The 21,138-nt window shown below is 39.5% G+C and overlaps 3 protein-coding genes across 4 annotated transcripts in view; 2 read left to right on the top strand and 1 right to left on the bottom strand.

Moving 5' to 3' along the window:
• iqgap2 (IQ motif containing GTPase activating protein 2) overlaps window positions 1-10,011 on the top strand; it is a 38,192-nt gene extending 28,181 nt beyond the window's left edge. The window contains exons 18-38 of one of the 2 annotated variants that reach the window (XM_063896761.1): window positions 68-210; window positions 303-473; window positions 699-782; window positions 959-1,030; window positions 1,123-1,192; window positions 1,459-1,667; window positions 1,786-1,938; window positions 2,044-2,207; window positions 2,401-2,625; window positions 3,397-3,537; window positions 4,336-4,420; window positions 4,572-4,804; window positions 5,393-5,525; window positions 6,674-6,776; window positions 6,855-6,996; window positions 7,591-7,678; window positions 7,807-8,019; window positions 8,121-8,281; window positions 8,441-8,584; window positions 9,003-9,111; window positions 9,352-10,011. In XM_063896761.1, coding sequence (XP_063752831.1) covers window positions 68-210; window positions 303-473; window positions 699-782; window positions 959-1,030; window positions 1,123-1,192; window positions 1,459-1,667; window positions 1,786-1,938; window positions 2,044-2,207; window positions 2,401-2,625; window positions 3,397-3,537; window positions 4,336-4,420; window positions 4,572-4,804; window positions 5,393-5,525; window positions 6,674-6,776; window positions 6,855-6,996; window positions 7,591-7,678; window positions 7,807-8,019; window positions 8,121-8,281; window positions 8,441-8,584; window positions 9,003-9,111; window positions 9,352-9,465 — 2,957 coding nt within the window. In that variant the 3' untranslated portion in view covers window positions 9,466-10,011. Of the gene's footprint in view, window positions 1-67; window positions 211-302; window positions 474-698; window positions 783-958; window positions 1,031-1,122; window positions 1,193-1,458; window positions 1,668-1,785; window positions 1,939-2,043; window positions 2,208-2,400; window positions 2,626-3,396; window positions 3,538-4,335; window positions 4,421-4,571; window positions 4,805-5,392; window positions 5,526-6,673; window positions 6,997-7,590; window positions 7,679-7,806; window positions 8,020-8,120; window positions 8,282-8,440; window positions 8,585-9,002; window positions 9,112-9,351 lie in introns of both variants that reach the window. The other variant, XM_063896760.1, reaches the window with a different exon arrangement.
• Window positions 10,012-10,752: 741 nt separating this feature from the next.
• LOC134873187 (coiled-coil domain-containing protein 42 homolog) lies at window positions 10,753-13,900 on the top strand. Its single transcript, XM_063896644.1, is given in 8 exon segments — window positions 10,753-10,910; window positions 11,455-11,575; window positions 11,878-11,970; window positions 12,086-12,274; window positions 13,050-13,271; window positions 13,372-13,530; window positions 13,614-13,649; window positions 13,652-13,900. Coding segments are annotated over 8 exon segments (930 nt in total). The 5' UTR covers window positions 10,753-10,872; the 3' UTR covers window positions 13,724-13,900.
• A 3,439-nt stretch (window positions 13,901-17,339) lies between these two features.
• Window positions 17,340-19,648, bottom strand: LOC134873189 (uncharacterized). The gene is made up of 6 exons (XM_063896646.1): window positions 19,390-19,648; window positions 18,556-18,698; window positions 18,365-18,429; window positions 18,096-18,224; window positions 17,863-17,958; window positions 17,340-17,783 (listed from the first exon to the last, which is right to left on the bottom strand). Exons 1-6 carry the CDS (start codon window positions 19,498-19,500, stop codon window positions 17,698-17,700), a joined length of 630 nt encoding a protein of 209 aa, XP_063752716.1. The 5' UTR covers window positions 19,501-19,648; the 3' UTR covers window positions 17,340-17,697.
• Between the last annotated feature and the right edge of the window lie 1,490 nt (window positions 19,649-21,138).

Here is a 21,138-nt window from a genome sequence, read left to right as displayed (position 1 = left end):
TCTTAACAGCAAAATTTCAGTTTCACTATGACTGTGACCTAATGGAGCCCTCTCTGCTCTCCTCCAGGTAGCACTGATAGTGTGTGGGTAAAGCATTGCATCAACGACAGATATGACTACTACTATAACCTGGAGAGTGGGCAGGGCAGCTGGGAGGAGCCTGAAGGATTCCAGCACAATGGTTGCCAGCTCAGTAAAGAGGAAATTCAGGTACCCTCTGCTCTAATGCATAGCTTCACTACATTGTGTAAGCTTTTTTTTCATCCTTAATGAACATAAACAAATCTGTGTTTTTCCCTCAGAGTGTTGTCAGCTCTTTGACTGCAGAATATAACAGGGAACAGTTATGGATGGCCAATGAATCCATGGTGACGCAGCTGCAGGCCAGGGTCAGAGGTTACCTGGTCAGGAAAAGGCATGCCCGGAGGATGGAGTATCTACGGCATCAAGAACCACACGTCGTCAAGTTGCAGGTATTTTATTGCTCCATATGAACTGTGAATATCTGATCCGGGATGTCCATACAAACAGATTTAAGTCGTTTAAAAACATAATACCAAATCTTTATTATTATTTTTGAATCATTCTTTACGTAAAACCCCCCAAAACTAAAAAGCATATTGACTACTAAATGTAATATCCGTGCTCTGTGCAAAACTTCGCATATGCATTCCCTTCTAATAATGCTTTCTTTGCAGGCCTGCTGGAAAGGTTACAAACAGAGGAAAATGTACAAAGACAGGATGAACTTGCTCCAGGAAAATGTCTCTTCGATTGTGAAGGTGATAAGACTAGACACCTCTTTATCTATGCACCTCTTCCCTGTAAAACATTATCTCCAGTCCCAAACTGAAATAACATTGTAACTGGGAAAACATTTATTAAGTTCATTTGCATGTACCTAACATAAATAACGTTGCTGCAGTATATATTAAACCCAGTTTTTTTTATTTTTTAGATCCAATCGATCGTGAAAATGTGGAAAGCCAAACGTAAATACAATCAGAGGTTGCAGTTCTTCAGAGAGCATGTAAGTAACCAAATGTCACTGTGCAGCGTGTTTTGGGGTTTGGGTGTTTAGTTCCCGTGTTTTGTAAGACTCACTGTTCTCTATGTGTTTAGGAAAAAGAGATTGTGAAAATCCAAGCTTTTCTGAAGGCCAACAAAGCCAGAGACGACTACAGAACCCTCAGTGAGTCAGCAAGGTTACTGTTTTTGAATTATGTGCATATTTTAACACTGATTTAAAGTGGTTAACTGGTTTTAAATGATGCAGTATTAAGGTGTTAGGTGTCCCTATTTACGTTACATATAATTTACTTTTGATCCTTGTTTCTTTTTCTGTATTACCTGGCCCACCATAGATATTTAATACTTGATGTGGAGATTATAGAAAAGGACATTACATGTGTGTGAATGTTTAAAAGACTGCTGACTTTCTTGTGTGCCAAATCTCAGCTGGGGCCAAGGATCCTCCTCTGTCCGTGGTGCGTAAGTTTGTCCACTTGTTGGAGCAGAGCGCACTGGACCTTCAGGAAGAGCAGGAAGTGACGCGGCTCAGAGAGGAAGTGGTCACCAATATTCGCTCCAATCAGCAAATGGAGAAGGACTTGAACTTGATGGACATAAAGATCGGACTGCTGGTGAAGAACAGGATCACTCTGCAGGTTCGCTACCTTTGATTTTATGTGAACAGGAAATGCAACTGTGATATTGTGCCTATAATAATGTCTTGTTCGGTTCAGTTCGACTACTTAACCTTGCTTTTGTTCTGTTTTTTTAAAGGATGTTGTGTCCCATAATAAGAAAATGAAGAGCAAGAAAAATAAAGCGAGTAAGGACGACTTGACTACAGGAGACGGACTGGGTATCAAGGGTCTAAACAAAGGCAAAAGAAGGAAACTCGAGGCGTACCAACATCTCTTTTACCTGCTGCAGGTGATACAATATCCTGTCTCTAACTACAGCTGCATCTAATGAACTTCTAATCAAATGTGCAGTTGCAGATATTTAATGTTACTCTTTCTGTTCCCTCCCCTTTAGACCAATCCACACTACCTAGCCAAGCTGATATTCCAGATGCCCCAAAACAAGTCGACCAAGTTTATGGACACTGTGGTCTTCACCTTGTACAACTACGCCTCAAACCAGAGAGAAGAATACCTGCTGCTCAAACTCTTCAAGACGGCTCTGGAGGAGGAAATTAAGTGAGACAGCAGCTTTAATCAATACTTTACCATCATTTCAAGTCATTATGTTACAGTAATGGTATTGTTTTCAAAGGTATTACAAATGAAGAAGTGTCTCAACAATCCTTACAATAGTTGGAAATTCCCAAAATACATTTGTTGGTTGTTGTTTTGCAATCAGGACTGATCAGCTGTTCTCAATGTGTCTCAGTTCTAAGGTGGACCAGATCCAGGACATAGTGACGGGGAACCCGACCGTGATCAAGATGGTGGTGAGCTTCAACAGAGGCGCACGCGGCCAAAACACGCTGAGGCAGCTGCTGGCTCCAGTGGTCAAAGACATCATCGACGACAAGAGTTTAGGCATCAACACCAACCCAGTGGATGTGTACAAAGCCTGGGTCAACCAGCTAGAGACGGCGACCGGAGAAGCCAGGTATGGAGGAGGCATTAGATGGGTTGCACTTAGGAGTGGTTGTCTGTTGGAATGATAGAAGCATTAATACATATGGTTGTTCGATGTATATATTATGTGCCCAGTGGTCAGTTGTGTTTTTGGTATATATATAGTATATATTTCCATTTTTTTGGTACTGTTTATGTTGAGCCTACATGTAGGTATGCATTTTACATTCCAAAATAAAGGAGTCAGGATACTAGAACTGAAGATGCGTTTGACATCGAAAGAATTAGATAATAATATCATATTATTAAAAAACATATGATAATATTGTGTAAATAATGCAGCACCTCTAAATTAATTTCTGTTATTTTCTTCTTTGTACCCTTTGTAGAGTTATGGTAACAGCCTTTTTCTAACTCCCTACACTCCTACTCTCAATGAAATTCATTTGCCAAAAAAAAGAGACAAAACAGACAATAATTAATTTAAATTAGACTGATTGCATCCGTATTCCTTTTTTCCTTTGAGTTTGCTATAGTTATCTGGATAATATCGATAACGTGAATTTGTAATGAGACTGTTTTCATGTTGTGAAAATCTGAAATCGTCACAGCCCGTACTTACTGCTAAAGTCTCCCAAAGCATTTATTGAGGTCTTTGTTTTTAACCCTTCTGACATGACTCAGACCATGTCATGAAATGAATGTACTTTAACAAACCAGCCTCATCTTTTAGAAAATGGTTATACACTGTGAAAACAATAGTAGGCCTTAATGATTCCTTCAGTTGTTTTTTGTCTTTCAGCAAGCTGCCTTATGAAGTGACTCCCGAGCAGGCCATGTCACACGAGGAGGTCCGCAGCCGGCTGGAGGCCTCCAGTCTGGCGCTACGCACGGCTACAGATAAGGTCTTGAACTCCATTGTGTCTTCACTGGATAATATCCCGTAAGTTTTAGGACCTGTTTAGTTTCAAAGTCCACTTATCATCTGTTTTTCTCAGTACTGCCTGTCAATGCCTGTGCTTGTTGGTCGGCATGATTGTGCTGACTCTTCGTTACTCAAACCTCATTGTGAGAAAGACTCAAATACAATGTGTTTTTGACATTTGCCTTATAAAGTGTTCCAACTCAGCTTTAATCCAAGACTTGATATAATAGACGTTCCTTCTGTTTTACAAAATAATACAAAGTGACACAATGTAAACCTTCAAATGCAATGCAAACAAAAGTACCTTTTTAAGACTTACATTTTGTTTAAGGCATGAGGTTATGATTCAGCTCTGAGACCATTCTGCCTCAGTAATGTATAACAGGAATACCTTAAAGTCAAGGTCCATGCTTTCTTGCTGTTGGATTTTTTGTCTGGTGAAATGTATTAGAAGTAAACTTACAGACAGCTTTCTCTCCATTAAAAAGGTGTCCTATTTATTTATTAGCCTTTTATTTTAAATATTTTATAACATTTACCTAGCATTTTTAGAATATTTTTTATATATTTTTTTCAATTAGAACTTTGCTCTTGGGCTTCATTAATCATCGTGCTATCATTCAGTTATGTGATTGTGACATCAGTATTCATCTTTTACAAATTTCTTTACGAAACAACACAATTCAAAACTGTATTGCTTCAATTCAGTCCTGCATTTTCTTTGTCTTGAGCTCATTATATCATGTGTCCTGTTGTACGTATGTGCATGTGGTGTTGCGTTTGATGTCCCATCAATGCTTTTTGTTTTGCATGTAGTTATGGCATGAGATACATTGCAAAAGTTCTGAAGAACAGCCTCCATGAAAAGTTTCCCGATGCTTCAGAGGATGAGCTGCTGAAGGTAGAAGTCCTTGAATGTTTACATATGTATTTGTGTAATTGTTGTGTTTCTTCTCACGGTCCTTTCTGCATACGTATAATTGTGAGCATGCTGAGGTGAGATTCACCTTTAACTAAGATTTAAATGATGCATTCTTTCCTTGTGATGACAGATTATAGGAAACCTGCTGTACTACCGCTACATGAACCCAGCCATCGTGGCCCCTGATGGCTTCGACATCATCGACATGTCAGCAGGAGGGCAGCTTCATGTGGACCAGCGGCGTAACCTGGGATCTGTGGCAAAGATGCTACAGCATGCTGCTGCCAATAAGCTGTTTGAGGGCGAGAATGCACACATGACGCCATTGAACAACTACATATCTCAGACATATGAGAAGTTTAGGTAAGACAAATAAATGAATAAAGATGGAATAAATGAAGCTTTCTAGTGGTACAAATGTTCTGAAAAAACCTCTGAGATGCCTTTTTTAAACTGTGTTATCTCTATATTTAACCAAGTATTGCATTAATATACAGCCTGCCTTTTCTTAAAAAAACAACATGATGAGGGGACAAAATCACAAGATACCACTTGTCACGACTGTGAAAAAAATAAAGTAAAGGCTTATCATGAATATGTTTAACTTGTAAGCTCAGGAACAGTTAAAGCTGACTTTAGTGAAAGTACACATAGTTAAACGAAGAAGATATAATCTACTGAACAAGCCATCGGGAGACCTTCAGACGGACTTGTACAAACTCACTAATAAGGAGGGCTGAGGTGGCCCCACCTTGCCAAAGTGGTTGACTCATCATTACTGGAAATCCACATAAATGTTAGTCCATTTTCTGGAAACAAATGAGCAATTCACCCAACATTAAAGACAAATCTGTTTTCTGACTAAACAAATTGTCTTCATTTGCTTGTGGTTTTCCCACTGAATGCCGTTATCTCAGTCAGGATTTCAGGCTGATGTTCGTTCTCTTTCAGGGTGTTTTTCCAGTCAGCATGTGATGTCCCTGAACCTGAGGAGAAGTTTAATATTGATGAATACTCCGACATGGTGACTCTCAGCAAGCCTATCATATACATCTCAACAGATGAGATCATCAACACGCACTCGGTAAATCCAAGTTAATTAATCTGATATAAATGTAGCCCACGGGGTCATACTAAGACTTTGAGAATACTGTCATAAACTGCTTAAATGCACCGACTTATACTTCATCTTTTTGTCGGTAACTAACATGGTTGTATTGATACTAAACAGTACTGTATACGTCTTTAATCTAATATATTTGAACAGTTTTTATGTTGGCTTTATCCCTCAACTTTTATTTGTACTTGTAGTCAAATACACAATATGACGTTTCTTTTTCCTGCGCTATAGTTCTGTAAATACTCGTAAGAACGAGTGTTACAACTAGCAATACCAATGCTAATACTAGCAGTACCATTAGGAATTCAGTAATGAGAGTGTAAACGTCTAAACATGTTATGTAATTAGGTTGTATCGTCACCTCTCACCCCCTCTTTTCCTTCTTTAGCTTAGTTTCTCACAGAGCCGCATACTTTCCTTACATCGTCATCCTGTTTCCATTCTTTATCATTCCCGACCTCTTCCTTAGAAAGGGTTGTGGAAAGGACACCAGTAGGTTAAAGCCCTCTGGTCCTCAGTTTCACTCTATACTTATGTTACTAACAATGGAGTAGACATGCATGTTGGTGTTAGAAGATGCTCTGTCAGTCTTCATTTGGCGCAAAATCACATATCATAACTTCCAAACTGGTGTCTTTTATGTGAAGGAAAACAAAAGGATGTGTCCACAACAAAAAGAATATGATACAAAACAATGAAATGCATAAAATCTCCATATATAATAGGAACATATTTAATATCTAAATGTTTTACCAAGAATTCAAGATTTTGGTCCAGGACTTGTTCTTGTTCTTTATTAAGATCCCCATTAGCAGCAGCATTAGCGTTGGCTATTCTTCCCGGGGTCCGCACACACAGTCAAACTCATCAATTGATCATCCTATTTTAACCATCATTAAGCCAAACATATATAACACAATCCGTTGTACACAGACACAGTTCAATTATACTTTATGATAGAAAGATGTTTAGGCAAACTTTTGATATGTACTTGGAATTTTCCTAAATTATCGACCAGCAATGAATTCCAGATGACCATGACTCTGTATACAACTGTTTTTTTTGTTTCATATTGGATTTAGTTTTGACTAATTACATCTGTTTTTGTTCAGCTGCTTTTGGAACATCTGGAGGCCATCTCTCCTGACCACAATGACTTGCTGCACGAATTGCTGCAGGACCTGGGAGACGTCCCTGATGTGGAGACATTGCTCGGTACTGTCAAACACCGTAGTTATCACAACAGATCTATGGTGTGTGCATCATTTGACATGCTGTGCTTCTCTGTTTCAGGTGAAGGAGCTGTAGACCCGAATGACGTCAACAGAGAGAGCGCTCTGAGCCAGATGGCCAAGACGGAGATCTCGCTCACTCTAACCAGCAAGTTTGAGCTCCTGGAAGGAGACGACAGAGACTTGAAGTCTCTGATGACAAAGTAAGTGTATTCTGACAGGATGGGAAGACACATTGCTCATGTGAAGCCACAATTTCATGTTGCAACCATCTTAAAGTATACTAGACGATCGTAATTTAAGTTCCTTGATCCATTTTTTATTATAATAAATGTCTGAATCACTTTTGAATGCTGTGTGAGGCACTGTACTTCCACATTGAAACAAAAAGTGTTATCATTCAATGGTCTTTCTTTGTTTCCTTTCCTGCTTTTCCATCGTTTCCTGTCCAAAAAGGAAGGGGTTTGTCCTTCAGTGTTATCTTGACTGAAAACATGTATCCGTCTGCATCTGTTTCGTCATCTTTCTTTTGCATATAAACGTTTTTAAGTTGCAAAATATTTGTAATTGCATAGATTTGTTGTCTGTGTGTTGCCTACATTTGGTTGTCACTGCATGCTGTGTTCAGTGGTTGGTAAGAAGTTTTACAACCGTTTGTAGGAAAAACTCATGAAACATGTCATTTCATGTCTGGATACTGACAACACTTTTCTGAAAGTCATTGAAATTAGAGATTAGTTTTACCATTTGTAGAAGACATTATGTTTTCAGTGATGATCCTATTCTGTGTGTATCAGGACCAAAAAGCTTGTAGTGGATGTGATTCGGATTCAACCTGGAGAGAACTTGCCGGAGATTCTTGAGACCCCATCTACTGCACTACAGGTTATATTTTCTTCCATCTATTTTTTTCGTCATTATGCATCATCCATTGGTTGTCAAATGAACTGCTGAAGTTTTTAGAGTTCTAACAGGGTTTTTTTTTGTACTTCTAATATGATTTGCTCCTAAAGGAGTCGGAGCACACTAAGATTGTAGAGCGCAGAGCGGTCCAGGATGCTCAGACACCAGAAGGTCTGAAGAGCAGCCCTGCAGTCCTGGAGGACAGCCAGCTGCCCCTCGAGCAGAAGAAGAGGAAGATCCTGAGAAACCTCAGAAACCTGGAGCAGGCCGGACTTCTCACTGACAGCAACAAATACCAGGACCTCGTCAATGAGATATCAAAGGTACAGAAGCAGCTGTTTGTTCACATAGAAAAGATAGAGGCCTCCAATGGTACACACATTGTCGGGTCTGCTCAGCTAAAACTAAAACCTGTAATTGACAGGACATTCGCTACCAAAGACGCTACAGACAGAGAAGGAAGGCCGAGCTCGTGAAGCTCCAGCAGACTCTGACAGCACTCAACTCAAAAACAGCCTTCTACCAGGACCAGATGAACTATTATGATACTTACATCAAGACGTGCCTGGACAACCTCAACCGAAAGTAAGTCCTTTACTTCTTGCACTTCCTCAGGAGAAGTTTTATGAAATATTTATTTTCATTGTGTAAATAATCTTGCTTGTCGTGTGGATGGTTTGGTGGATTTTCAAAATAAAATTCTTGTGGTTTTCACTAATGCATTACTGTGTTTTGTGTGACCAGGAATGCACGTAGATCTATTAAACTGGACGGCAAAGGAGAGAATAAGGGCAGCAAGAAGTGGAAGCCCCAGTCTCTGAAGTACACTGGAGCCAAGCTTCATGAGAAGGGAGTCATACTGGAGATAGAAGGACTTCAGACGAACCAGTGAGTTATCTGTTCAGCCCAGTTAAATAAAAGAGCTTGGTGTTAATGTAACTTTTTACCATGGCTCGGATTTTGTTTGTTTACTTACAGTCACACAATTCCTAGTGAAGTTTCTAATTTAAGGATGTGGCATGTAGAGACGTTTTAATTACTGTGTCGACCTGCCAAAATAACTGTTATCAAATGTGTTTAACCTTTATATCGTAAACAGACATGTTTAAAAGGTAGGATTTAAAATTTAAGCCAGATGAAATCCATCCAAGATAAGATGATTTGAGTCCTGTAGAAAAAATGACAACTGTTATTCAGTTTTTGTAAGTCCGCCATTATAGGACTAAAAACTAAAATAAGAGCGTGGTTTTGTGCTGTGTTTTCACTTTGTCATTAATCTGTCTTTCGCCTCTCTTGCTTCTTTCAGGTTCAAAAATGTCATGTTTGACATTTCACCTACTGAGGAAGTTGGGGATTTTGTAGTGAAGGCCAAATTTATGGGAGTTGAGATGGAAAAAGTCCAGCTTCATTTCCAGGTAAACATTTACGTAAGGATTCCCTGAAACAAAGCAGCTCCCCAGTCAGCGCTAAGTCTTGATGAAAGACACTTAAATGCCATGTTCAACCCGTAACCCCAGACTATAAAAGAAACAACACAGACTATTTCTAATGAAGAGTACAGATGTGGACACATTTGTTTTAATGAATCATATGTCCAGCGTTCATGTTTATGTGTGTGTGCTTTCTCATTGCATGTGTTTCTATTCTGTTTCCAGGACCTCCTTCAGCTGCAGTACGAAGGCGTGGCCGTCATGAAGATGTTCGACAAAGCCAAAGTCAACGTCAATTTACTCATCTTTCTCCTAAATAAAAAGTTCTATGGAAAATGACAAAGTGAAGGGGGGAAAAGCAACAAAGAGGAAAGAGGATACAGATTGTGCCTTCTGACTGCTGAGTTTGTGGAACAAAATGAATTTATTCAGATAGCACAAGATGGGGGCAGGACAGTGTTTTGTACCATCCTCTTATAATTTTAAGGATCACACCAACATGAAATGCTGTTGTCCAACTAAATGTATCAATTCTGTATTTTTTCATGTGGTAATTGTAAATGTAATGTATTTTAAAGATTTAAATTGTAATGATATTCATGTTTTGTATGTAAAAACTGTCCCCTTGTTCAAACAACTCTCGATTAGTTCATGAATCGAGCTGGGGAGCAGATTTTCAGCCGGCCTGTACCACTATAAAACATACTGTAGTTTACCACCGTGCCTTTAATTAAAGTGTGTAAAGAAACACGTTTTAATAAATAAAACATCAAAAAGATTTAAAAGCTACAACTGATGTATTTTTCAACTATGTATTATTAAGTGATTGCTAATGTCTAAAGGATTTAAACTTGCAGAATAAATGACAAAGGTTTTTTTCATCAACTGTTTTTGTTGTTGTAACATCTGCTAACCTCCGACTGCTTTGAGTCATTTGGGATATTACTTCTTTGGAATGGGCAAAGGGAGGGACGGAGTATTTACTACAATAAAATGTTTGATGCTCGCAGAATAACACAGTGTCGCTGTGGCTACAAGGAATTTTGTTGCACATTTTTACTTGTATTTTATTTAATATTGTCACAAAATCTAATTTGCCCCTTGCATTAATAGAGAATGTTGATTGATTGAATAACGCTTTAGGAAACTGATCATTTCAACACACTTGTAGATGATACATATTTGGAGGATATAGAGTGAGGCCATGATGTCAGGGTTGTTGGTTGTTGTTGTTGGTGGTGGTGTTTTCTCTCTAGGGCCCAACCCTGGTCTAAAAATCACTTTTCGAAGCATAAAATAGATTGTAATGTATTATTAAATGGCCTCAATTCGTACATGCTTGTATGCTGGGTTTGTAGAAACGAAAAAACAACATTTAGTTTAGTGTGTAATGGTATGAAGAAGGCTATGCTAAATTATTGAAAGTGTTTTACTTGTTTTACGCGACTGAAACTAACAATATGTCCCCCTTCATTAGAAACAATCACTGAATAATAATTAGTTATGTCCAAGTTATATTTTGTTAAGAAACGATTTGTATTTATAGTTGAAAAACGGATATTCCCGCGTTTAACTTGCGCAGTTTTCTTATTACCATGGAAACGAGGGGGAGGAACGCTGAGAGCTCGTAAAAAGTTTCAACACAAACCAACGACAGCAGCAGCAGCAGAAGAAGAAGGGAGTCAGCAGCACTGGAGACATTTTTAATCTACTCTGCCGTGAAAACTGTGAAGGCAACAAAGAGTCATGACCTCCAGGAGCGTCTGTAAGAAGCAGCGTTCACGGTAAGTGTGTGTGGAGCCGGTGTGAGCGGTGTGTGTTGATGACGTTGTGCTCTGCCCGTTTGTTACAGAGGTGGGAGAAGTAGAAGTATCAGAAGTAGTCCTGCCTTCAAAAAGTAAAAGTAAAAACGGCATCAAAATATACTTAAAGTATCAAAAGTAAAACTACTTATTACGCCAATTGATCGATTTCAGAGTAAAACAAATCATGTGTTTTGATAGGCTATAGTTATTGATGCTTTAAAGGGTCATCTCAGAAGGCGCAGCTAGTTTTAATCACTTTGTATGCTGCAGGGAAGCTTGTGATGTTACTCCAGGTGTAACTTAAGTCTTATTTACTGTTATGTAAAGTAACTAAGGGTATTTAATACATGTAGTGGAATAAAAGAACACGATTTACCTCTGAATTATGTAGAAGTACAAAGTACAAAAGACGGAAATATTCAAGTGAAGTGCAAGTACCTCAAAACTGTAAGTACAGTCTTTGAGTAAATGAGTTACTTTGCACCTCTGGTGTGTTAACCATATACTGTATTTATGTGAACAGGCATGCGAAGGATAGCCGTGAGCTGACAGCATCCTACAACAGGAGCTCTGCCATCTTTGATCTGCTAAAAGAACGCCGGGAACTTGAAGACCTGGACAAACAGAACAAGGAGAGCCAAGAAGTAGGTTAACAGGAACTAACGATACTGTTCATCCCAACAAAGAGTAGATTGTGATTCGTGCTAGTAATTCTTCTCCAGGTATCTGCATAACCGAGCATGACATATCTCTAAATCCGTATTTTTGTAATTTCTTTATTAATAACTCATGGTGTCAAATGCTATAGCTAATATACGTATAGAAGTTACCCAGTATTGATGTTTTCTATCGCAGTGTCTCTTTCTGACTTAATGCTCACTGTCCTGACTTACCATCATAAATGTTCCCAAGTCATTTTTTGCCTACTATGTGTGTCTCATTGCAGGAATTGGAGAATTTGCAACAGCGTGAAGATGAGTTGCAGGAGAAGACTAAGAAAGTTAAAGAGTTGAACGTCAGGTTAAGAAAAATTCTCAAGGTACAGTAAAGGACCCTTTCACACACTATTCCTGTATGAAACTCAAAGTATCATCATTGGATTTCAGTTAAATAGCTGGAACTGAAAACAAAATCTCTCCATCTCCTCCCTGCAGGACCAGGCTGCTGAATTTGCAGAGCGAGCAAAAAGTGGGAGGAAAGAGGTGCTTCACCTGGATGCAGACCATCAGAGGCTAGTGGTGGAGTTAGCTGAAGAGCTGCTAAGGAAAAAGGAGCTAGAGCACCAGCTAGTGAAACACCAACCGCATGCTGACATCTTTGAGCGGGCGGCCAAGTTGACTAAGGTACTGCAAGGGATTTCTTTAGAAAGCACAGAATCTTATGTATGGGTCTCAGAAACAAAACATGTCTCAAAGTGTTTGGCTCGAAATACCAAACAGATGATGCTTTGCAGCATTCCATAAACACGTCTGTTTCAGCCCATTTCAAAAGTGCTGATTCTGTATCTGTAGCTTTAAATGCAAATGAGCTGCGGCGGGCCACGCCCCTCTGTGGAAGTGTTTGGTTAAAGAAAACACAAGGCGCTCTAGCAGGAGATTCAGGTGATATGGTGGGCAGGTGTTACCTTGGTTGGTGGTTGCACAATCCAACAGAACATTGTGACATGACAAAGTGGTCCAAATCTGATCAAAAAAGAGAGGGAATCTTTTTCCTGAAACTTTCCGAATCTCTTTACACAGAGGGGACACATGTTTATGTATAAAAGACATGAAAAGGTCGATTTTGAACAATAGGTTACCTTTAAACTTGTTTATTGTGTAAGGATAATATATAATATAAAAATAACTTTTATTATAGTTTTGGTCTTTCCAAATCTTGACTCATCTTGTCTCTTGATGATGTCACACACATTTAATATATGGCATTGTTGTGTGAAATAGCATTTCTGTCTCTTTCATCCTCCAGGTTTATGCCTTATGTCCAAAAAGTGCACATACTGTATGTGTATGATGTTTGCAGGTGTGGTCAAGAACGTGTTTTGATTAGATAATGAATTTGAAATGTTGGAGTTACACCGTGTGTTTTCTATGTGTGTGTGTGTGTGTGTGTGTGTTACAGTTTAAGGATGCAAAGAGCCTTGCCGACCATATGGAGAACCTTTTCCGCATTCGAGGGAGTCTCCTTCAGCAGGACCTGCAGAAGCGTGAGAAGTATGACGAGCTGAGGAAAACCCTGCAGTCAAAGCAAGAACAGCATCGCCTTATGCGACTGCAAAAGACCTACGAGCTGTCCCAGCTGGAGGTCGAGCATGAGAAAGTGCGCTCTGAAGTTCTGGACTGGGTAAGAGACATCACCCCGGGTCAAAGTCCGGCATCACAGCTTACACCAAATCAAATGATGATCTTCTGTGTGAAATTGAGTTGTCCCTGTCCCCACACAGGAGACAAAGTGGAACCACATTCAGGAAACTGCATCAAAGAAAACACTTCTCCTGGGACAGATCAAGATGGCGACACTCAACCTCTATGAAATGACATGTCAGGAGAAAAAAGGAGAGGAAGTCGTTGATATAAACCTCACAGAAAAACAGCTGGACATGGTGTGTACCCCGACAGAGCAGAGACGGTGATAAAAAGCAGACAGAAAAAGATCAACTAATAATTCATTTTACTGTCTCCTCAGGTTAGGATGTTCATTCAAGACACCGACGACATTGTTAAACAATATCAGAACTCTTCACAGAGACAAGAGGGAAAGAAAAAAGACAAAAGGAGCTTCCCAAGTCACCATAACAAAAAGGCTTCAAAGAAACCTTTAGCATGAGTCTCCTTACAGCTTCAGAACTGAATTTTCTGAGCTGGAACTAAATAATTAAAGTGTGTGTATCTAATGTTAAACTCTGTGAGTTTCCTTAACTGTGAACTTGTAGACTCTGAAGTTCAATAAACTTCAACACTGAGTGCAATCAACTATTGTCCATTAATCTCATCATTGTTATCAACCGGCTTGATCATCCATTTGGAAATGGTTCTGATGGTGGGAGCTAAACATTTGCGGTTGACTTGTTGCTAAACGCTGTATATCTAGTACCAGATAACTTATACAGTTGTTGGTTCAATCCCAAGCTTCTCCTCTCAGCACAATATCATTAAGACAATAATCATCAGGGTAAAGGTCCTGTACTGCCACCTCATGTCTCCTAAAGAAAACAGCAATCTGTTGTAACTTGTTTTAGCTGATCAGATCTGTTCTTCAGAGCGGCTTCTGATTGGGTCTTTGTCTTTTCCCGGCACGGCTGACCCCTTTGCAGACATACTGTCACTTAATGGAAGGAAAACAGTTAACGATAACAAAAGATTAACATTTATATATGGACGTTTCATTTTGTATATTGGCCAATAGTATTATCCACAATAGTTTAATGTAACTGTTTACTTAATAGGTGAGGTACAGGTATTTCATTTTATTATTTTCTATTCTAGATACATTGTTCTTCTGCTGTGCTACGTACATCTCAGAGCCACACATTTAGTTTTTAACTCCATCACATTTTGAGATAGCTGTAGGATAATTAACTCTTGAAACTCACTCCCCAAACACATCCGTGACTGCCCAAATCTCACCATGTTCAAATCAGAACTCAAAACTCACCTTTTCAGAACTGCTTTTAATCTGTAATGTGTTTTAATTATCTTTAATGAATTTTTACTCTGTAAAGTTCTTTGAGTTTCCAGAAAAGCGCTCTGTAAATAAAATGCATCTTTATTATTATTAAAAATCTAACTATTATTATGTAATATCATGTATAAAGATGAAACTTAGTGATTTTCACAAGCCAACCAGCATTATTGTAAAAAGTAAGAAGTTGTCTGCAACATTAAAGCGATGCACCTTCAAATACACAGTCAATTCAATGGACACATCAATAAGAATAATCTGCACAATGAGTAAGCCTACCTTTTGTTTTTGTACGCTCAAATATTTTTGTACATTATCTTAAGTACAATTTAAGTAAAGGTAGCATAGTTATTCAACGCTCAGTAAGTAAAACAAAACAAATGATTCCCGACTGTTGGATTGATTTAAAAGACAGCAAATCACAAGCCTGAGTGAATCGTAGGATTCAGACGGTGAGCGTATAATAACAAAAGTTTAATCTAAAAAAAGTGAGGTCATATCCTAAAGGCATTGTTGTAAAATAAGGCTATTTTGACACCACGATTTTCACAATGCAATTCAGTACCTCATCATCTGTTATAGGTTCTAAAGTGAATAAATCAATAATCAAACGATGCACCATTTTTCATAGCATATATGATGATGATGATCAAAACAAAGCTAGTACATCGTACATATTTTTCCCCAATATGCTGCTGCTGCTGCTGCTGCTCACTCTGTGCCCTCTTTGTTGTCGGGGCACAGCTCTGAAACACAGGAAGACAGAAGATACACTTTAAAAGGACACAGAAGTCCTGGAGAATATGTGCAGCATTTCCGTTTTTCTGATCGTGTGCATTGTACCTTAAAAACACAATATTTAATTGTTGCATTTTACAATACAACACCGTATGGTTCTTGTGTCCGGTTAAGACCTGGACACAGAATCAGATTGTTTTTTTTTACATTACAGTCATCTTACTGAAGGCTTACTGACCTGTTTTACCGTCATAGCTGTGAAAGTTCTCTTGGAAGCTCAGACACCCAACTTGTTTCCTGAATATTTCAACATCTTTAGTGTCTATTTTTCCGGTCCTTGCTGAAAAAAAGAGGAGTTTTTAATCAAATGATTGACTATTTTTTTTTAAAACCCAAATATCAGTTGTAAAATCTGATGAGAAACCTACTGAACTGCAGGATGTATCTACCAGTGACATCCCCATTTCGAAAGGTGTCCGTCCAAAGCAGGCAGTCAGAGCAGCTCTGGAGAATATGTCCTTTGTGGTCTGACAGATTTTCTTTAAGAGCAGACCAGACAGCAGAGCGACTGATTATTTTACACATGAAGATCAAATGTCATGAATGTACAATGCTCCTGTTAATCTTGGTAATACCATGCTAGAGAAAGGTGAAAGGTGAAAGCTTCTTCACCTCATATCAGGAGTTACACTTACTGCGAAATGTGGTGGCAATTCCTGAGACTGTTGCATTCACCTCCCCTGAGACACACCGGTTACTGGGAAACAACAATATACTGGGCCAGAGTTTTGTTTTTTCACAAGCTTCACATTTAAAAATAAAATTAAAAATTCACTGCTATATACCAAACTTCATTCTGCAATGTTACCCTTATTTGTAGTATTATTTGTTTTCAAACTGTATACTTCTGTACATTTCGATCATTATTTTTATTTTAAATGTATAGTCTGTTAAACAGGATTTGAAGGCTAAGTATTTCTTTCAAATTATTTGCATATTTATTGTGCTAAAAATTTAATTCAAGTGTGATTTTGCTCAACATGTTTAAGGAACTAAATCAACACACTTACAAGCAGTGATCTCCCCAACGTAACGTCACAATCTGACTGTCAGAAGTGGGAGACAGGTCTATCCAGGAGCTCTTCAGAGACTCCAGTGCCTTGTGGTAGGGCTTGGGGTCACCGGCTCCCATCACGTATACCCATTTTCCAAAAACCTATAGATCAAAAGTATTATTCTATTATAATGTACGTTTTGGGATAAATAGGTAAGACAGAACTTACCAGTTTGGGGTCCTCTGGTATAAAAGGTTTGACCAGGTCCTTGCAGTCGGGTGCAGATGCCGCACTGAGGGCAGTGAGAGCCAACAGAAGCACGACAGGCAGAGCCATGGTTAGACGAAGAGTCAGCAGCAATGCAGAAGATGTCACTGAAGCTGCAAAGGAAATCTTTCTAATGCTGATTCATTTTCCCTGTGGGGTGCGAAACAACAACACAAAAGTCGTTGTGTAACTGCTTTTAATGGGTAGGAGGAGGTTTCTGCAAACAGTAAAGGTTTTTTTAATGGCCATGTAGATTTCTTTCGCTCAGCATTGAACGGCCAGTCTTCTGTTTCCCGTAGCTTTGCCCCTGAGTGAACTCAAGCAAGTGCCAAAACTTGTCTCTGACTGTTGAGACATTCAGAGAGGACCTGGAGCTGCTTCTCTTCAGTAGAGCGAAGGTTGTTTCCCTGTTGGTCTGAATGGACTCCTTGTGGCGACAATTTCAAAGTTTCTCCCCCTTGCAGAGACGTTACCCGGCAACTGTCTTTGTTGAAGTTTCTGGGAACCGCAGGGAATTTGAGAAAAGCTGTCGGTGTCTTGAAACATGGGTCAAAAATAGTGTCTTCTAACTTCCATTGTATATGATAAAGGCCAAAGTTATGTTACAGCTCAGAAAAGTCTTCTGAATAAGACATTGGAAATAAAAATGAGCAGGAACACAACACAGAAGGAGAATGAAAACTTTTATTTACTTCACACAAAAAGAGAGAAATTGTTACTCAACTATTTACAGATTGTTAAATTGAGGAGTGGTTTAAGTGGATTTTTCAACCATTACTCTACCCTTCCAAATGATGCTATGAGCTATTGAGATATCACATTTCTTTAAACTAAATCATACTCGGACAAATATTCCTGCCACAGGCCTTAAAGTCATTGCTGCTGCTGAAAACGACCGGACCACTAATGAAATAATATTCCACAGAGACATATATCAGAGCAAATGCAGGGCACATTACAACACCATTGATGTTAAGGTGGCTGTGTTTGGTGGTTTTCATAGGGATATGACGTCTCGCTGCACTGCTTTACTTTGCAGTTGGCTGATCATCTGTTTCACTCTCTGTTTCCTCAGCAGCCGGTGAAGCAGGCTCTCGTTCATCTGGACACAGATCTGAAAAAAGAGAAAAATGATTGATAATTAGTGAAGAAAGTATATAGAAAATGTACTTTAAGCTCAAATGACGACTGACCTGTTCCTCCAAAGTAGTACTCTGGCAAGAATTGAAGACACTCGGCCTGCTTCTTAAAGGTCTCTAACTCAGATGACTCCAGAGCACCAGTCCGTGCTTTAAAAGAGGAGACAGAGTAGTAAAACAGGCAGGGTGAGTTGGTGAGAATAAGGAGATGCCAAATGGTCAAAATATCAACTAAGAATTGTGTATTTTTACTCAAATCTGCGATGTAGAGGGAGAAAAATTCTTACTGAAGAGAAAAAGGTATCGTCCCTTAGACTTGCCGTCAGGGAGGAGTGTGGTGTCTTCGGACAGGAGGCAGTCAGAGCACGTCTCATAGTACTTGCCATCGTGATATGAAGTGTGACCGTTGATATTAACTGTGAAACATCAGGAACACAGGGCTTCTAAATACACAGGGCCGAAATGGAGGTCATGAGGTAGATATTTTACTTTCCAAAAATAAAAAATACGTAAATAAATTCAGCCAGAGTGTAAAGTAAAAAAAGTTGATACATACAAGTGGTGTGACTGGTCATCCCAGAGACGGTGGCATTGGCTATACCCTGAAGGCATTTTTCTTCCCTTTTGTATAGAGAGGAAAACAAAAAAAGTGAGGAACAATCCACAACCTTTCAGTATACACTCTTAACCAGAATCCTTTGCAGAGAGAGAATGCATCATAACAATATGTCTGCAGTGTGTCCTTACAGCCGGTCGGACCAGTAGATGGTCATGACTCCGCTGTCAGATGAAGCCGATAAATCCAACCAGGAGCTGTTCACCGACACCAGGTCACTCTTCAGGCCGGGCTGGTCCCATGTCCCCACATGGAGCACCCACTTTCCATAGATCTGCCACAAACACAGAGGCAAACATCCACACAACTCACTCACATGACCGGACTGCCTATGTGCTAGAAAAGTGATAGTTCAGTACTTTATTTTCTATGAAATAGCCTTTGAAAACAAAGTTGTTGTGAGGGAGATCGATATCATACTTTTAGATGCCATCTTTGTGTTAACTCTCAAGAATCCCTCAAAAGGTTCTGCTAATGAGCAGGTTTGTTGAAGATATGATCAAGAACAACTAAATGGACCATGTGGGAATATTGTTTTATAAATAAATGAATATTGGTTTAGTTTTGCTTGCAGGAAATAAGACTGTGGATCGTTATTTCTAAGAATGGCAACTAAAATATAGAACGGGATGGAGAAAAAATGTAATTTCCTTTCTAATTTCCTTTTCCTACAAAAATCTTCTTTGCTTAAGGCACGTAATATTTCAGTTCTTTACCCGTTAAAAGGATAAATGCTTTGAAAACAGAAACTTTCAAATGCATCCAAAATTGGATATGTTAAAATTGTAAAAGGCAGAAAGATTGATTGCACAAGTGATACAACAAATGACCAATTGTTTTAAAAAACGTTTTTCAACCACTTTGTTGCACATTTTAACTAGAAAGTTCATACTAATACCAAACTCAGCTATACACGTTATACAACACTCAGCCTCCTCACATAACAAATGATCGCTGATACTCACAGGGCTGTGACTGTCCAGCACCAGGGGCTTAACCAGCTCCTTACAGTCCAGTTCAGACGCAGCGCTCAGGGAGGTGAAAGCCAGCAGAGCAACAACCAGCTGTGCAGCCATATCTGGAGACAGCAGGAGGCAGAGAGCAACACTAATGTCAGCTAGAGCCTTCTCAAAGCAAGCAGGGGAAGTGCTCTGTTACAGTGGGCTGGGCCACTAACACACACGCACACATGCGCGCACACACACACACACACGCACACACACACTTTCTTTTTTTTACATCCAGTCACTGTGTCCTATTTATCCCGTTGCATAAGAGCCAGATGACACGGTCTGAATAGCAAGACCCCTCTATCTTTCAAAACGTGAACATCCGCTTGCACAGAGTCACACACAGGCACAAAGACAGAAACAATAAGAAAGACACACACACACACACACACACACACACACACACACACACACACACACACACACACACACACACACACACACACACACACACACACACACACACACACACACACACACACACATACACACACACACACACACACAAAGTCTTTTTGTTTTCAAGATGGACACGGTGTCTGACATCAAGTAGCTTCTTGTTTTCTCGGGAAGGTGAGAGCTTCATGTGTTCAGCTTAGACATTGAGCTTTCTGTTTCTGGGAAAAAAGACATTGCTTAATAGAGAGGACATGGGGCGACTGTGGGTCTGAGGAAGAGTCGGCCACCAATTGGAATGTTGTGGTTCGATTTCCAGCCCCTGCAGTCAACATGTTGATGTATCCTTGGACAAGATACTTAACCCCAAGTTATTCACGATTTCCAACGGTGTGTGTGTGTGTGTGTGTGTGTGTGTGTGTGTGTGTGTGTGTGTGTGTGTGTGTGTGTGTGTGTGTGTGTGTGTTTGTGTGTGTGTGTGTGTGTGTGTGTGTGTGTGTGTGTGTGTGTGTGTGTGTGTGTGTGTGTGTGTGTGTGTGTGTGTGTGTGTGTGAGTGTCAGACTCCTCTGGGCAGGTGGCACCTTGCATGACGGCCTCTGTCTCAGAATGTGTTATTGCTTGCTTATGTTAAGTGCTTTGAGGGGTCATACATGTGCTACATATGCAGCGACATTGCAGTGTCACAGTAGAACAGCAACCTCATGTGCATGTTGAGTATCATACATTTCAATCAGGGACTTGTCATTCATCTAATATTGTGTTTGGCATCACATGTTGATTTTGTTTGTTTGGCAGTATCAGTACATCTAAAAAGAAACATCCTTATCTAGGAACAACACACCAAAACCTTGAGATGAGGACATTCAATCATTGATGGGTTTAGAAACTGTTTGTCAGTACTGGGTAATAAATCACCAGATGCATTTCATGGTCCTGATTTCTAAAAGGTTTGGTATGTAAAACTAATTTAGTTGTGGAAAATGTTTCATGTATCGGGCATCTCTTCGTTTTCTTTTTGGTACAGATGACGGCCTGCATTACATCTCAGTATAAGTGGTCCAACATGGCACTTGAGCCCCTTTTGCTCCAAGCCCTCAAGTTATAATGAGGCGAGGTTATGTAATTTACTGTATTTGCAATGTGTGTGTGTTCCACTCTCTTTTGATGCACGGACAAAAACTAGAGTCCGCTATATAACCAACAAAAATGTTTTGAATCTAAAGCCATATTCAAGGAAAACAAGTCAGGGAAAGATATTACTCTTTACAGTCAATGTTTTTGGACACAGGTTAAAAGTGAGCATAGTG

The sequence above is a fragment of the Eleginops maclovinus genome, chromosome 12 (genome assembly GCF_036324505.1).
Source record: "Eleginops maclovinus isolate JMC-PN-2008 ecotype Puerto Natales chromosome 12, JC_Emac_rtc_rv5, whole genome shotgun sequence".
In the NCBI taxonomy this organism is placed as follows: Eukaryota; Metazoa; Chordata; class Actinopteri; order Perciformes; family Eleginopidae; genus Eleginops; species Eleginops maclovinus.
Note: the sequence above shows the minus strand (reverse complement) of the source record. Positions and strands in the feature narration are given on the sequence as shown.